The sequence below is a fragment of the Phoxinus phoxinus genome, assembly GCF_949152265.1.
Source record: "Phoxinus phoxinus genome assembly, chromosome: 2".
Lineage (NCBI taxonomy): Eukaryota > Metazoa > Chordata > Actinopteri > Cypriniformes > Leuciscidae > Phoxinus > Phoxinus phoxinus.
Window position 1 is genome coordinate 29,765,620 of NC_136877.1, and position 18,876 is coordinate 29,784,495.

The following is an 18,876-nucleotide window of genomic DNA, read 5'->3' on the forward strand; positions in this document are numbered from 1 at the left end:
TTCACACATGCACTAGGACAGGTTTAGGATTAGGTTTTCTGACAACATCAAAACAGCTGCTTTCTCTCTCAAGAGCATCTACTTGATCCCTTAAGAACACTTGCAGACACAAACTAATGAACAGGACTTATAAAACGGCACATCCTAACTCGAGTCCTTACTTAGCCACAAAATGGTGCTGTGGGATCTGAACCTGGTGTGTTCAACATTGTCTCGCTCACTTTAAAACCATCTAATGTCAAAAATTAGGGAAGAAATCTGTCAGTGCTCAAAGCAGAGGAAAGGAGGTGTTTTTGTGATGGCTCAGACTGTGGGAGGAGACCTCATGTTAAAGCAGCACCTACTCAGCACTGACTCACGCACAATACACTCCAATATACAGCCATTACACAAACCCTTCAGTACAGCTGGGACCCTCTAGCTCACTCTTACACAGAGAAAACACACACAGAAAGTCATACACACTCACATACACATCAAAATATACAGAAAAAAATATTTTTAACAAAAATGGTATAATGTCTCGTAATGCTGTATGGACATGAGAAATTTTGCCTCATAACCTTTTCATAAAATGGGACTTGTCAATCATACACTGATAATATTTACCAGAAAATATATAGATCACCACATAGACACTACATTTGCAGCAGATTAATAAGCTTTAGTTTAATCATTTGTATTTTTTTTTAAATTACACTACCCCCATTTTACCCCTTAGAAATATATATTTTTTTTGTTATTATTACTAACGCATTTGTGCATATGCAAGTTATTAGATAACATTTTAACATTAAATACTAAACAATCTCATCCTGGTGGTAGTTGTTATGTTATGGACTCTTATTTTGTTATTCTGTTCTGTTTTCTTTAGTTCCTGTTTCCCTGCTCTATTTAGTTTCGTTTTCCTTGGTTACTGATTATATCCCTGTTTCTGTGATTATCATCAGCTGTATCTTATTTAGTTCCTGATTATCCCCTGCATATATACTCTCTGGTCAGTTTAGTTTTTTGTCAGTTAGCCTATTGTTCATGTTTGCGGTTGTGTTACTGTATACTCCTGAGAATAAAGATTGCTCTAGTCTAGTATTTATATATATATATATATATATCGCCACACACTTCATTGCAGCCACTCAGAACCTGACAGTAGTACATTGAAAATAATTATCAGAATATTTCTGACATTAAAAATAACAATAAAAAACGCTTTTGACATCACAAATCACATTTAAAATCAGTCAAAACTATTTTTTGTCAAACGTAGTATTATCTGAAACAGAGACGGACGTGGCATATTTATATTATCAATAAAATGTCATACCATATGACAATATGAGGGTTTAACAAAGAAAAATGTGATACACTGAAATAGCATAAATGCAAGTAAGTAAATGAAATGAAGTATCCGATGTCAGTAAACATATTCACTCTGAGAGAAACAGTGTGACAATAATGAGAGATGGTTGGAGGTTGAGAAAGATGAAGACAGACAGGGGGTTATACAGAGGAAGGAGGAGGGAATAAAGGAAAGACGGGGGAGGAATAAACGGAATAAGAGAGACTCAATTAACAAACGCCCACTTCCATCCTTACTGTCTGTGGCTGCAGCATTATCCTCAGGAGCAACCCTCAAACCCACACAGATGACTGCCAGAGGCGATCAAATGCTGACTGAGTGCCATGATCACTAATCTGACGACTAAAATAATCTCCACTGACATTATCTGTGGAAATCTGTGCTTATTTGTTTTCTTATTAGGTCACAAGGGAGTTTCCATCGAACAGCTTTATTGAGGCTCTTGATTTTTGTTCTCTGCTAGAAATAATCCATATGACATTGAAACAAATTCTTATCTCTTTTCTTTCGTTTTCTTTTCCATTACCCCCCCCCCCCCCCACCATCCCACAGTCATGACGACCCCTAATTTAAATCTCCTCTTTTTGAATCGACTCCGTGTTTCCAATTCTTTTCAGCAGAGCATATGGTGATAATTATTATTTTTGCCCATCTCACACTCTAGTGTTACAGTAGACAGATTCTGTAAAGCTCAGAGAAGCAGAACTGTGTGTGAGAGATTTGGGAGATGGAGGAGTATAAAAGAGACAGGAACATGGGATTTTCAGAGTGAAGCTCTTGTAGCAATGCTGTCGAAACAAAGCTTGCCAAGAGATAACATCAAAACACACCAAAACAACCAGATTCATCTAGCCTTTTAAGACTTATGAGTGTTTCTGAACAAAAATGAAGCTACAAGAGCAAGCTGCCCGCATCATGCTAATTTGTCTGCACTTCCTGTCTACAACCCCCGGCAAACATTATGGAATCACCACACTTAAAGGATGTTCACTCAGATTTTTTACTTACAGTATAGGGAAAAAAAACAAAAAATCACAGATATGACAAAAAAGGTTTTGTTCAATAGCTTAACATGCTGGCTTAATGAAACATACTTCAAACAAATCCACTTATTTATTTCATTAATGGCCTGTCTTTTTCCAGAACATGCAGAGGAAATTAATACTAGTCTTTTGAATCATTTTTAAATCAAATACTGGGACAAGTCTAAAAATGCAAATTAGTCAGCAGCTAAAAGAGAGTGCTCACACACCTTAACATGGAGAGGATTATAAAAGTCCTTCAAGGAATTTCAACATGAAATGTGTCCAAAAAAGCTGGTTGTTCCCAGTCAGCTGTGTCTAAAATTTGTTGCAAGTATAAACTAAATAGGAAGGTTATAAAAGGAAAACATACGGACAGACCAAGGAAGATGTTAAAGCATCAGGACAGAGATCTTAAAGCAATATGCCTAAAATAGAAAATGTACAACAAAACAAAATGAAAAACTAATGGACAGAAACAGGAGCCAATGTTTGTGACAGAACTGTAATAAACCAGCTAAATTAAATGGGATTTACATATAAAAAAGCTTAACGAAAACTAGTACTAATACTTAAACAAAGAAAACAAAGTTACAGTGGGCTAAATGGAAGCAATCATGTAATGTGGATGATTAGATGAAAGTGATATTCAGTGAAGAATAGTACATCTGCATTAGCCAAGGAGATGATGCTGGAACTTTTGTCAGGTGCCATTCAAATGAAACGTATAGGCACACAATACAATTTCCCTCCCACCTCATTTATGATATAAGGTTGCATGTCAGGTTAAGGTCCACAGCAGTAGATTCACAGGTATTGACATTTTGGACACTTTTCTCATTCCATCGATAGAAAATAGCTTTGGTGGTGATGAAATCACTTTCAGGATGATGATGTATCTTGCCACAGAGCAAAAAGAGTTTTCTTCAGGAAAGGCACAGACCTGAATTACATGGCCAGTAAACAGTCTGAGTCTAAATCCAATTGAAACTTTATGGTGGAAATTAAAAATACTGGTCCATGATACGGCTCAATCTTGCAAAGCTGATCGGTCAACAGCTATTTGAGAAGGTTAAAACCAGCTTGATGGGGAATATTGTTTTTCATTAGTGAAGTCCATTGTTGTTGTAGTTTTTTTTGATGATTCCATAATTTTTTTCTCAACACTGAGTGGTTCCATACTTTTTTCCTCTACTTGCTCTCGAAAAAGAAATGCCATTAATAAAAAAAATTAAGTGGGTTTGTTTGAGGTAGGTTTCATGAAGCCAGAATAAAACCTTTTTTGTATAATATCTGTGATTTGTTTGTTTGCTATAAAGTAAAAAATCTGGGTGAGCATCTCTAAGTGTGGACATTGCATAGGTTTTGCAAATGCATGTCATGCATGTCTCTTACATCGTGTCTACAACAGGCACAGACACAGACATTGTCACGTCGCACCGTGCCACAAGAGAGCGAGGCTGTGTGCACTGAATGCGATTGTGCAAATAATAAAAAATCCATTTGTACTATTGTCGGTGCGTCAGAAATTAATAATTTTCAATCACGTGACTGGCGTGGAAACCTAGAAGACAAATCATCCATAAAACTGCAGCACAGGGTTGTTTATTTTCCATCTGCTTCAAGCCATGAATATTTAGATCACCACTCAAAATAAGAAAAACAAATATGTGTGAACAAACTTTAAGTTTTGGGCACTTGTGATCCATATACATCACCCACCGCAATATTTCAAACACTAAAAAAACAGTGGGACATTCGAAAGTAATGTAATAAAAATGTAATAAAAAATCATAAAAAATCACTGTATATAATTTAAATATCAGTTTTAAGGGTGGGCGATATACTGGTAGACATTTGTCGACCAGTAGAGATTATGGACTATCGTCTCTATCGACGACGTTGCCATGCTGACCCATGATAGCTTATGATTAGCATGTGTTTTTAACTGTACGTTCACACCGCCGGCGGCGAGAGCGTCAAATTGGCCGGAACTGAAGCCATTAATTTTCAATGAGAGCTGGCGGCGAGCTCAGGCGAGGGCGGCGCGGCGCGGCGCGTCTTGGACGGCGAGAGCGGCGAGAAGAGTTGAAATTTGTCAACTTTATGGTAATAAGCTATGACGCGGTTCGGCGGCAACCTGCGGCAACCAATCGGAATGTAGAAGTCCTCCGCCTGAGAGGATACCAGAGAACACAATCGTGTAAACTTTGGTTCCGACCACATTAGTTCCTAAGCAAAATGGAGGAAAAGTTAATTATTTCTGTTGCGGGTTTCCCGTTATTGTACGACGTGTCCCTGTTTACATACAGGGACATTAATAAAAAGAACGACGCATAGAAAAAGGTGTCTGAAATTGTTGGTGTTTTGTTATTTTCACATTTAAAATATTTTAATAGGTTAACTTATACCCTACATGTGGCCAGTATGCACAAAATAGGATACTGATTAATGTTCAGTTCTTATTTGCTTTGCGGCTCCTTTAAATAAAGTTTTAAAAAAATCACGCATTCTAAAATCTACAGAGCGCCAGAGAGTCCCCGAATCTCACGGCGTCGATGGCAGGGCGGAGAGAGCGAATTTTGCCGCTCTCGCCGGCGGCGGTGTGAACGTACGGTAAGCATTGCTGTTTAAAGACAAGATTTTTTTTTTAATCGTTGAATTGCAATAAGCAGAGAAAGAGAGCTAATTTCAAGCTGTCTGAAAGATGGTTTCTGACTGGGGATGCAGACGATGCACTGAAATTTCGGTTACCGAAAATAATCGACTATAAAATTGCATATTCAGTTTTTTGCAGAAAGAGAAAAAACGGCAAAAAAAAAAAAAAAAAAAAAAAAAAAAAAAAAAAAAAAAGCCGCCCCGCCCATCAGTGTTCAGGTTTTACTCTCGCTCTAGCCATGACTGCGCATACGGTTTGGCAATATTCCCTTCTATATACGTGCGCTCTGATCAGTTGCTCACGGCCCATGCGAGCGGTCCACCCATGTACCGCTCATGCTCATCGGAAAAGCAAATTCCGCTCAAAAAATGCGCCAACTTCTGTGTAGTAAAACTTGTTTCTGTTGGCAATAGCCATGCTGTGCTGTAACATGGTGTGGTATAGCCGTGCTGGGCAACGCTGCTCATGTGCTCTGATAATAATAGCTTTGTAAGACTATACATTACAGGTGAAACTCGAAAAATTTGAATATGGTGCAAAAGTTAATTTATTTCAGTAATTCAACTAATACATAATTATATAGACTCATTACATGCAAAGTGAGATATTTCAAGCCTTTATTTGTTATAATTTTGATGATTATGGCTTACAGCTTATGAAAACCAAATTCAAAATCTCCGAAAATTAGAATATTACATAAAATCAATTTTAAAAAAAGGATTTTAAAAACAGAAATGTCGGCCCTCTGAAAAGTATAATCAATATGTACTCAGTACTTGGTTTGGGTCCCTTTTGCATGAATTACTGCCTCAATGCAGCAAAATAAATGAACTTTTGCACAATATTCACATTTTTCAAGTTTCACCTGTATTTGGAGAATTTATCAAAAAATGTATCTGTTAATCTGATTCTGTGGCATAGAACTGAATAAAGAATAATATATTGTTATTTTCCATCCAAATTTAGTGTTACTTTTATTATTATATTATTTTATTGGCTTGTTTTTTTTTTTTTATTCAGTATCATAAAAATGATTGAATTTCATTAAAAAAGTATAATATTTATATAATTATATACATTTTCGGTTTCTTTTTTTTTCGGGCAAGTGCATTCAGAATTTTTGGTTTTGGCCCAGAATTTTTTATATCTGAGAGACGCACGCACATGAAGCCGCTGCTTAAAGAGCGAGTGAGAACAGAGTTCTTTTTACCGCCTTCAACATTCAAAAACACACACTTATGGGACACACTTGTTTTTATCCTATTGTTTACTATATTTATTTCCTTTGTTGTTGTGGGTTTTGGCTCTTTTGCTGTTGTAGGCTGTAAAGACCTTTGAAATAACTTAAATCATTTGGCGAAGTGATATGGAACTGTAATGCGGTCAAGACATGCCTGGAACTACTTTAGCCGTGCGTTTCCCTGCATATAATTGCACACCTTAGAACGTTCGTAACCCAATCAGATTCAATCATCCAACAGCCACGTAGTATAAGTCCCATTCATTCATTTTAGTTAATGCACTAACTAACATTAACAAATTCAATAGCTACATTTGTTGCAGAACTTCTTTATTTTAGATGCTTTAAAGGAACACTCCGACTTTTTGGGACTTTAGGCTATTCAACTTATCCCCCAGAGTTAGATAAGTCCACACATACCTTTTTCATCTCTGTTCGTGCTATAAGTCTGTTTGACGCACCCACCGCTAGCCTAGCTTAGCACAAAGACTGGATGTAAATGGTTGCAGCTAGCATACTAATGCAAATAAGTGACAAAATAACGCAAACATTTTCCTATTTACATGTTGTGATTTGTATAGTCACAGAGTGTACAAAAAACAAAAGTCACATGAGACACAGACATATTTTAACCGTATAAATACTGGGAACTATATCCCCTGAATATAGGGCGGAGTGATAACCGCAGCGCACCTGAGACGCGCTCTGAACGAACTCTCTGCTCCTCACCACGGCGCGTCTCAGGTGCTGCGGTTATCACTCCGCCCAAGTAGCAGTGCTTCGCCTTCAGAGAATATAGTTCCCAGTATTTATACGGTTAAAATATGTCTGTGTCTCATGTGACTTTGTTTTTTGTACACTCTGTGACTATACAAATCACAACATGTAAATAGGAAAATGTTTGCGTTATTTTGTCACTTATTTGGATTAGTATGCTAGCTGCAACCATTTACATCCAGTCTTTGTGCTAAGCTAGGCTAGCGGTGGGTGCGTCAAACAGACTTATAGCACGAACAGAGATGAAAAAGGTATGTATGGATTTATCTAACTCTGGGGGATAAGTTGAATAGGCTAAAGTCCCAAAAAGTCGGAGTGTTCCTTTAACATTAGTTGTACCTGAATGCTTAGGTGCATGATAGATAAGCTGAACACTATATTATATTTATTGTGGCGAATCAAATCTTAGTGGCATGGGACACAGTCCAGCAAGTCTGTCAGATGGCTCAGAACTTGTTTTCAAGATGTACACGGAAACTGAGCAGATCTGTCTCTATACAGATGACACAACACCAGCTGGTCCTTTATGAAACCACACATGGCCCATTGAAGCAGCCTAATGACATTAAAACCACCAGACCTACATGAATTATGAATAATGGGCTTTGTAGTCTACCAGGCCTGATTAAGATGAAGGAGACGGTGATATGGTTAAGGAAGAGTCACTTATGTCTGTATCAGATTTGTCTTTGATAACGTAGGGGGGTGGGGCGCTGATGGCCCTGCATGGACTCTGGTGGCCCTGCATGGTGAGCTATGTAGTGCATTGATTTTTCCAAAGCAGTTCTCTGCTTTACCAGAGCTGCATTCTGCATCAAGAGATCTAAATTTACCACATTATTCAACACGTAATAATACTATTATCAGAAACCTCATGCCCATTCATACTGCAACTGCACGCAAGTACCCTGTCAGATATTTGAACATCCAGTCTGTCTCTTCTTCGATAATTACCGTAAGTGTAAAAAAGTGTTTGTCTAAAACGCTGTTGCGGGAACTACCCAGTCTAAATATAACCAGCCCAATCAAGTTGCACTGTCTGACTAGACTTTTTATACACACGTCTTACAGTTATTGAGCTGCTAAATGTGCATTTTTTTTAATATCCTAATATCTAAAGACAGTTGTAAGTCATTTTAAGGCTGTATGCATTGCAAGGACTAGATGTAACGATTAACTTGTTAGTTCTAGAAACATTTAATGTAATTCACTCTGGATTTTTTGGGTAATCCAGTTGTAAAATGATGTTGTCAATCACTGTACAAAACAGACAAGGAGTGACAAACGTATTAAGCTGCAGTGTGAACGTGACCTTTGAGATCATGAATCTGTCAGTTAAAGATCTTCTCAGAACTGTATACACAGTGGGGATTTTTGGTTTTCCCAGAAACCAGAACACACAAGACTAGGGCTCATTAAAGCCAGATAATGACCCCGGTTACTCTGTACTGCTGGCAGTAAGAGGATCAAAATGGGAAGAAAATCTGTTCTTCTTCAGAATAGGCCACTGCTGCAGTAATGAGATACCTGAAAGGTCAGGTCATAAAGGGGGCTGGAGTAATATAAAGGTAATGAGTGGCAGGAAAGCCTATTGCTGCAAAAGCAATATAATTCTGGTTAGAGACAAGTACATGTTTTCTATAGTGGAGTACAAAATTCTGATCCTATTTGACAGACCTTTCATTTTAGGTAACGTGACTTTTCCTATCTCATGAACCCTGTTTCTCAGCATGTCCTGAATATACATACAAGAGGCTGTGTTACAGTAATTTCCCCACAGGTAAGAGCTGTGATAGACGCAAAACAGTATTATAATACTTATTCTACAGTTTTAATAATCAACATTATGAAGAATTCAGGGGGTTCATAAAACAATTCAAGGACTGAGCCTAAGGACAACAATGATGTAGCCTGTTATGTTGATGCATTCAATTTGACAAAGCAAATAAATACTAATAACAAATATAAACTCCCTGAAATACTTCAGCCCAACAATACGAGCATGTTGTGCCAAATGTAACAGACTAAAAAACGATTATCCATAGTTTTATCCACACGATTGTCCACAGTTAGCATGAACTGGATATTACTGTTATGCAAAACAGCCGTTTTATGCCTGGTAACATGGTAAAGAGAATGTTTACATTTGTAGTTATCTTCATATTAATAATATTCAATAATACACAATAATAGCTTCCAATTAAAGAACAATATTAAAAGCATCACAGTAAAATAAAAACGAATATAATTAGTGTACAGTTTCACTTGCAGCATGCCACGTATCTGTTCGAAAGAAGCATGGAAGGAAACATTTTCATATTTCACTGTAATGTTTTTTATTTACCCGCCTATCTGTGATTAGTCATGTGACATTGTGTGTGAGTCTATATGTGTGTTGTTCTAATGGTAATCCAGTGTAGGATTAGTCATCTGTGTAAATCTACACAGGGGATTGCACATAAAACTTCCACTGTTTGACCAGGTCAGATAAAATACAGATAACCTTACACAAGATTAAATACTGTGTGTTCCAGAACATCAATTTGACAGAAATTAAGTAAATATATTGCCCTCTTCTGATAAGGATTCCATCCTTAGAAAGCAAAAATGAAATAAAGAAATAAAGTTATTGTGCTGTTGGTCGCTAGCAGACATTCCTACTCTACTGATATCAGCTGTATTACGTAGTGGGTCACTATCTGCACTCCACTGGTAGTCCTTGCACTGCTCATTTGTATCAAGCTGAGCCCTGCCAATGTTAAAAATAACTGCTGCGTTCAGAATACAAAAAAATACAGTGTTGTTCTTTTTTTAAACACCCACAAAACACAAGGTTTGCCAACTTCAAGTGGAGTGCCTAAAACCCCCTTAGCTGTTCTAAATTCAATATAAAACATGGCTTAGGGGCTTATTGCTTTTGTAAAACGGTTACTCCATAAAAATATTAATTTTAATATGCATTTTATTCATAGAATAAAAACCAGCAACACAAAATATAACGTTATAACCACTGATCTATATAATGACATTATCATTATATAGATCAGTGGTTATAACACATTTATTCCTCCGCCAAACATTGTAGTTCCAAAGAGGTTGCAACACATGCAGCAACAAAGAATCACAACGCATTAATACTAATGTAATGCGGTCACAGGTGTGTGTTTGTTGAGTAATTTACAATGGCTTCGAACGCGGCTCAACCAATCAGAATCAAGAACTGGAACTATCCGTTTTATAGGCTAATAGATATGTTTTAATAGATATTGACATTTGTAGCACACTGTGGTTCTCTAAATAATAATTTTCTCTGTTCATCCAATTGTCCGATAGAGCAGAGAAATATCAGCACATTGCTCTTAAAAGAGCAGTAAATTATGCTCAATCATCGTGTTAGTAGAAATGCACTTAATGATCTGTAGCCTGTAAGGTAATATTCTGCTTCATGTTAGAGATATACAGTCAAACCAGAAATTATTCAGACACCTTGCTATCCTCACTTGCATAAATTAACTATGGTGTCCTGCACCCACCCACAAGGGAAAAAAAACCTCAAAAATGATATCTGGTGTCGGAATAAAATTTTGGTTTGACTGTATGTCACTCACAACATCAAACATTATATATGCCATAAAAATAAAGGGCAGATTCACTAAGAATTTTTTTTTTGTATGCGCTAACTGTGCTGGTTTAGTACCCAGTTTACTAAAGGAATTATGCACAGTAAATGAGAGTATTACATTTGCACTGATGCAAGGCCAAATGACCTAGACCACATCATGAAAGAGTGGAGCAACCATTTAAGGAATGTCACTCTACTCACTCACTCAGAATGCTGATGGGCGTTTGCTTGTCATACGTTTGTGGAGGGGAATGGTTGAAATTTACAAAATTCTGTAGCGGCCTCAAGAGAAGTCGGTGGATACCGATTCAGCGCAGGCCTAGGAATCAGTCAGTGCATGGATTTATACTTACAGAATGCATGAACCAAATAATCTATGCGCATACATAAAACTAAAGGGATCAAAATTACCTGTAGGTGTCCTATTAATTAAATAATTAAAACAATTGATGATACACAAATCTTTTAATATATCAAACATTTTTATTTGTCAACTTTTCTATATGTAGTACAAAATATGAAATATTCGTTTTTAAAATGCAGATGTACTTTTTCCCAAGCAAACGTGAACTAATTTAAACCTACTGTAAAATAGGCTATGTTCTAGTCTGAAGGACTTTCACTACCCACATTTCTCACAGATTAGGTAAAAATGACGAGGAACCGCAGAATATATTACACATAAGATGTGTACCTTTCTGTGTATAACTTTTCAATTAAATTAACATTTATTTGTATAGCACTTTTTACAACACATATCGTTTCAACTTTACAGAAAATGCATGCGTCTAGATTACAATTTAGTATGATCTGTTATTAGAGGTGACTCAAGTTATGCATTTCAGAAACGTACAAATCAAGTTGGCTAACAAACAATGTATTAATATAAGGCACAAATAATGAGCTCACTGAAGTAATGAATACATGTTGTTAACAAATGTTTAGAAAATATAAAAGATTTCACATTGGTGTTTAGCAAGAGTTTGCACCTCTTTATTTAGACTTTTAGGCCATCTGATTCCTTTGGCCTCTCTCTACTCATACTACTGAGAGCTATATTTGATGGAGAACTTACTTTGTGACTGTTAAAAGAAGAATGCGTGTAGTACAAATAAAGTGTAAATTACATAGAACGCAAGTGAAACGCAGAGGATAGAGGAAAACAAAATGCCGATCACAAATTAGTAGGGTGTGACGAGACGATTAGCTCACGAGACGAGATGAGATTTTTGCACAGAATTTTTAAGAAATCTTCAATAACAAAATAAAAATTGTCTGCATGTGCATTTGAAATGTTTTAACTAATCATCTAATGACAATGGATGTCATATCAGTTCTACTTTCTGAGTGTGAATTCGGCTATTCGGCCCAACTTCCGGTGTCTCGAATAGCCGGTAAAGGACGCGCGTGTTCAAGTCTGTCCAGCGTCTCAAAGGAATTTTGGTTAAATAAGACATGTTCTCATATGCAATTATCTCGATTTAATCTGAATCTGAAGAGAAAGAGAAAGAGAAAGAGAAAGAGAGAGAGGCTCAGCATCCCCAGCAAAGACCCAGAAGAACATCTGCAATCTTGTTTTGTCATTTTCCCCCGACCATGTGACTAACACTCAGGTGTGAGACATTCAAATTGACCAATCAGATGATCACAACTTTCCTATTGTCCCAAATCTCTGGCCTACAGGCCTATATCCCTCTTAGCACTGCTGTGCTGGAAATGTTTGAGAGTAAAGCAACTGTCTTTGTTGGTTGGAAATAATCTTGGATTATTTCCAACCTTACAATATGCATTGAAAGACAACAATGTCCAAGCATCTCTTCAGACATTACTGTATGTTATGAGCATCCAGAATTTCTGATTGAGGCTCCTAATTGAATTCCTTTCCACAAATTGAACAGAAATAAAAAGTATAAATAACAAAAATAAATAACAGATTTTTCTTAGTCTTATTAAAGGTGCCCTAGAATGTGTTGAAATAATATTTTAATTTTGTCCCTGATATCTACATAGAGGGTATGTGGCTTAAAAAGCCATTTAAAATGTCCAGAAAAGGTTTTACAGGTCAATTTCCAACCCTATAAATTGGCCCTAGAATGAAATGGTCTGTTTTTACCTTATTTGGAAGGGTCATGAATAGTAATGAGGAATTCTGCTCTGATTGGCTCTTTCACTGCGGGCTCATTACAAGAGCTCAGAGAGTCACAGCAAACAGGTCCGACGTGCAAATGGAGAGACTCGGTGTACAACCGTATATGTTTGAGCCGGTTTCAGACGACGATGCAGAGTTTGAGGAACAAGCGGTTGTTTGTAGAATGCAAATGGACATTTCGGAGTGGTAAGTTTATTCATTATTTTCAGTACGAACTTAACAGTCACGTGTGTGCGTGTGTGTGTAAGTGCGTTCGTTCGTTCGTGCGTGCGTGTGCGTGTGTGTGTGTGTCTGTGTGCGTGTGTGTGTGTGCTTCACCTGCGCAGCGCAGTTCTGTGTAGCACCGTATTTCTGAAAGGGCTTGGCTTATGCAAATTTTGGAGGCGTACATATTAATGATCCCATCGGTTACGTCACAGTAGGTGTTATGTGGAGATTCGCCCGTTTTTCAGGGGTGTTTTTCCAAAACGAGATTTAAACAAGAAGGAGAAAACAATGGTGTTTGAAACTCACTGTATGTCATGTCCATGTACTAAACTATTGTTATTTAACTATGGCAAGTTAAATTCAATTTCACATTCTAGGGCACCTTTAAGTGTGCAACCATAATCAAAGTACTCTCTCAATATTCAAAGTGCAAACAGAGACTAAAACAGAGACCAGAACCACAACTACACAGTCCAGAGATAGGTTTGACATAGGGAGACAGGCTATTGTATGTAGCCTAATTTGCGCACATCAGGGAGCTCACGTTTTACATTCACTTTCAAATTCGTGATCGCACATACACTTCATATACACACTTTGTTGAAAAACATACATATAGAAAACTTTATAGACTATAATCACTGGCTTCTGGCAACGGCCGCACGAGAGAGTCGAGTTCCGGCGGAAGGGTGACCTCTAACCCGACGTAGGACGTAGCTCCTCTTCTCTTATATCGCAATCCTCTGACTTTTTTCTCTAATACTTCTTGTTTTAGACTTCTAATTTGTAGGGGTGTGACTGGCCCAACAGGGCAAGTAGAAAAATCCTTAGACCGGAGTCCTGCAGTCTCAGAAGTTTTGAGGTACAGTCCTGCAGTGTGGCTTCTCCTACGGCAACCGAAAAATCAAAACCAATAGAAGCACAAAACCTAATGACACAATTAGTGCGACAACAACAAACCACCACTTGCTTCAGTTCACATACATCGTTTTTCCATTTTACGCGACAGTATACAGTTATCAGTCCTATATTTTATGCGTAAAGGAGAACTCCGGTCAATTTTAACATTGAGCTAATTTTTTTGTAAATTTGGAGTGCTGTCAATACAGAGAACAACGACAAAAATCGGTGTTGCCTAAGCCGTGTTATCCTCTTTTTAAAATGTGCACCCTGTTGACTTCAATGGGGCAAGTTTTAAACCTGCTTTTTTAATCATATCTTTCACATCTACTGCAGTCAGATTCACCCGTGTTCACTCTGAAGGAATCACTCAACATGGCTGGGCACTTGTAATGACACATCAAGGATGTTAAGAGGCTAAAAGCAGGTTTAAAACGTGCCCCATTGAAGTCAACAGGGTGCACATTTTAAAAAGAGGATAACACGGTGTAGGCAACACCGATTTTTGTCGTTGTTCTCTGTATTGACACTTTGACAGCACTCCAAATTTACAAAAAAATTAGCTCAATGTTAAAATTGACCGGAGACCGGAGTTCTCCTTTAATACAGCTCATACAGCATTCAGTTTCTCTGCAACCGCTTACAAAGCATTTAAAGGGGTGGTAAAATGCCCTTTTTACAATATGTAAAATAAGTCTATGATGTCCCCAGAGTGTGTATGTTAAGTTTTAGCTCAAAATACCCAACAGATATTTTTATATAGCATGTTAAAATCGTCACTTTTTGAGGGTGAGCAAAAACGCACCTTTTTGTGTCTGTCCCTTTAAATGCAAATGAGCTGCTGCTCCCGTCACAGAGGGAGGAGCTACAACAGCTTGTGTCATTTTACCTCACAGACATGCACTGAAAATTTCAAAAACGTTTAGCCTTTTATGTTGAAACCGAAGTCAGAAAGATGGAGAGACTCAAGAAGTGATAACATGTAGAATGCAACAGGACATTTCTGAATGGTTAGTTGATGAATTTGAAGCCGTAGTAAGTAAACACCTTCCCTTGCCTACACTGCATAATCCTTATCTTTTGTCATAAATAGTATAATTAGGTAAAAGTTCAACTTCATACACATAAGTTACGGTGGTTATTTATTGGTAAATTAACCAAAGGATTAATTGACTATTCAGAAAAAAATAGCTTAATTGATATAGTTTGTTCCAGCCTAGTAGTAATACAAAAGTTATATATAGAATATATGAAAATAGCATTGATGAGGTAATTATTCAGTATTTCATGATGTAATATCAAAACAACAAATGTTTTTATTGATAAAAAAAAAAAATCTAAATCACAACCTGTCGGGTCAATTTGACCCCCTTTATACGTTCTAAGATTAATTACTTTTTGCCGTCTATAGGGACAGACATTTCAGAGGAATTCAGTCTGAATTAAAGTGAGAGGAGAGACAGTGACCTGCTTTGTTGCAACTGTCTGTAATCTTAATCTGTGCTGCCTGCACAGAGACACAAAACCTCTTGACTATCATTAATGCACATACTGTCATTTAAAGATCTTTTCAATGCAAATACCAGAACATAGAGCTGAAAGAAGTCGTGACTGCAAAAACACTGAGATCAGATCAACATGACAAGAGAAAAACTGGTTTTAGTTCTACAACATAACATCCTGGTAGATATTTACACCAAAAAACAGCAAGAGCAACATTCTCAGGTTGACTAGAATGGTCATGTTGCATTGTTTTTGCTCTGTTAATATTCCCATAGGCAGCCGTCCACACATTTTGCTCTTTTTTAGCTGCTAATTAACTCCCACTCTAATCAGAGGTAAAATGATGATGATCCAATGCTGACTGCCCTAAACACATTACTGAGGTCACAACAACAGCACTGAGGTGGACGGCTAGAGGGACAGATTGGTTGCCATTGCATTTCCGCCTGTTATTGACTGTTTCGGTGGTGATCCTCTTGATTTCGAACTCTAAGCCATGAATTGACTGTCCTTCTCTTACCTCTTTCTGTCCTGCTGGTGTAGTATGTTGTTTGTGACCTTATACGCATCTATCAGCATCTGCCCACCGTGCATCAGGGTCAGACATGCCTCTCTTGTTAACTGCTTTCTTCAATGCAAAACCACCTGTGATTCCACACTGTTTCCCTAGTTAACCTCTTATATAACACACTAAGAGCACAAATAACCCATCCACCATCATACCCACAATCACACAGTGAAGTCATTTTACTTTACACTGTGTAGTATAAAAACCCTGAACACTATTGCATAATCAGCACAGCTGGTGCTGTTTTTTATTTTAGATTAAAGCAAGAGAGGAGAGCAAATCTTTATTGTATTATATTTCCCAAAGATTCAGTCACAAATCCAGCGAAAAACCGAGGAAGCTCTTACAAATTATTTAAACCTTTAATTTACTTCCTCTTTTTCAGGCCATTAAATGTCAAGAGTTTCAGTAACACAAGAGCATTGCTTTGTACAACAGAAACGAAAGGGGAAAATCGTTTGTGGGATAACTAATGACAGAACACAGAAGTAAGAGGTCATAAACCTTATCAGAAGATGTTGTAACCAATATAGGCTACAACACAAAAGCATGTTTCACAACAAAAGAATAAATATGTATAACAATTTCTTACCATTATTTAACTAAAATGTAAAGAGTTTCTTTACGTTGAAATTAAGTTAGTTCTACATACTGATAAAAAATATTTTCAGTCTCTATTCAAGAGAACAAGAAATCCAGTGTAACACTATAAGGTAGACCAACATGATACAGCAATCAGGAAAAGAGCAAAGTGTGTGCTAGGAACAATCACATAAACACACACACTTTTATTGCCCAACATGGCATGGCCTTTACCTACATTACAAATAGCCCAGGAAAGCATAACACACACTGCAACCACAGTAAAATAATTAAGAGCACTTAGTGCACACACAAATGCTTTCTAAGTAACGAAGCATGTGGTGCCATATACTCCGAGCATCACTACACATTGTCAGATGTGGCATTATGTACAAAAACACATGGCTGATGTCACCAAGGGTACATTGTAAGACCAGGCCTATGATAGTTGCCCTAATGATAAGGATGACATTGTTAATGTGCAAGGAGATTCTGGCATCTGACAGTAATTTCATTTACATTCATGATAAACTGACCCTGATGACAGAGAGCCATGCAGTTAGGCCTGGTGAACTATAATTAGTCATCATTAGTTTCAAATAAAGCGCGGTTTTCAATCTTTTAGATGCCATGAACCCCCAATATGATCATCCTTGTGTGAGGGAGACCAATCTTTAAATTTAAAAGGCACCTAATATAAACAACCATATTACACACTGAAAAAATAACATTAATTAATATTAATGTAGCCTACTGTTAAATGTATTATTTATTTATTTTATTTAAGTCTCATTTTTATCAACGTATTTATTTATTATTATTTATCTAATTTGTATTTATTAATTTCAGATTATTTATAATATAATTAAATCTATTTAATAGATTAATAACTAACTAATATGTATTATATTTTAATCACATTTTTATTTATATTTACTTTAATCTCATTTTTTTACTTATTTTAATCTTTTTTATTTTTAACCCTCTCTAACTCCCTTGTGGACCCTGTGGGGACACCAGTTTGAAAACCTGTCAGACTAAAGATTTGGTGTACCATGTCAAGTTTAAAAAGGAAATGTATGTATATGTATAGGCCTATATATATATATATATATATATATATATATATATAATATATATATAATTAGTGTTTAATTGTAGTTGTTAGTAGCCAAGTAGGTTATGAATTTCAGTTTCTGAAGGCAAGGCAGTAATAGCAATCCAGATCATCCAGTCAAAGGGAATCAAGATGGTTCTTCGGGAAAAAGACAACATTCTTCAACAAGTTGCAACTGCCACAACTAGCTTAGCCTGTGACTGTCTGTAACGATAGCCTACTAACAGAACAATTACCAAACGCTACAGTAGGCTAATTCCTGCTGGTCAAGGCCCATCAATTAAGACAAGTGGGAGCTGGAATTTGAAATCAAGCAAAAATGTTCAGATTTTTATTGCAGTTATATTGCTCGACATGTTTACTGTGAAAGGGATTTACCTGTATGACACCTGCTTCCGGAGGTTGAGGTGTAAGAACTCGCTGCTCTCCGCCTGGTTTTGAAGACTCAGCCCTCCTTCTCTCCGCACTGCCAGTCGTCGTTGACTCCCGTTCCCCGAACACTCTAAAGTTGTGCCGCTGTGTCCGGTTTCAGAAAGGAACACGTCCTCCTCCTCCACCACGTCTTCCAAGGTCGGCGGTATCACGACCGTGGTCAGTGAGTCTGCGGAGCTGTGTGCCGCACGAGACGAACCGTCAACGGTCGCTTCCGATGCTTCTGCCATTTATTAAACTAACTTAATACCGATGTAAAGTGTCACACTTAGAGGCGAGCCTAAGTTAAGAGGATATATGTGCTTTCCCTTAAGTCGCACGAGTGAAATAGCAGCTGAACTGTTATTTCTGGGAAGTTTGTGATAGATTGGACCATCACCTTCCTTTACAGTTGAATCTGCTTTCGGCGGCGAGGCGACGACCACCTCGAAACACACAGCTGACTGTGTCACAAAGCCCCGCCCACCTACACTACCGATTCAGGATCAGCCAATCATATGAGAGAATGCCCATAAGCCCTGCCCAACCTAACCACAGCTGCAGGATCAACCAATCATAACAAAGAACTCTCTCTCTCTAGCCGTGACACACACACATATATACATAGCCTACATGCACACACACACATACACACTAATCCTAAACAACAAGCAAAGACTGGCACAGAATCACAGCACTTTAAAAACAAATCTCAGGAAAGATCAAATTCTCTTTACTATGAATTTCCTTTGATCATTG

At 37.4% G+C, this 18,876-nt stretch overlaps 1 protein-coding gene across 8 annotated transcripts in view; it reads right to left on the reverse strand.

Annotated features, from left to right (window-relative positions):
* dgkza (diacylglycerol kinase, zeta a) overlaps positions 1 to 18,611 on the reverse strand; it is a 104,733-nt gene extending 86,122 nt beyond the window's left edge. For 5 of the 8 annotated variants that reach the window (XM_079603840.1, XM_079603837.1, XM_079603834.1 and 2 more), the window contains exon 1: positions 18,085 to 18,588. In XM_079603840.1, the coding sequence (XP_079459966.1) occupies positions 18,085 to 18,368 (284 nt within the window). In that variant the 5' untranslated portion in view covers positions 18,369 to 18,588. Of the gene's footprint in view, positions 1 to 18,084 lie in introns of all 8 variants that reach the window. The other 3 variants (XM_079603836.1, XM_079603831.1, XM_079603835.1) reach the window with 2 other exon arrangements.
* Positions 18,612 to 18,876: the final 265 nt, after the last annotated feature.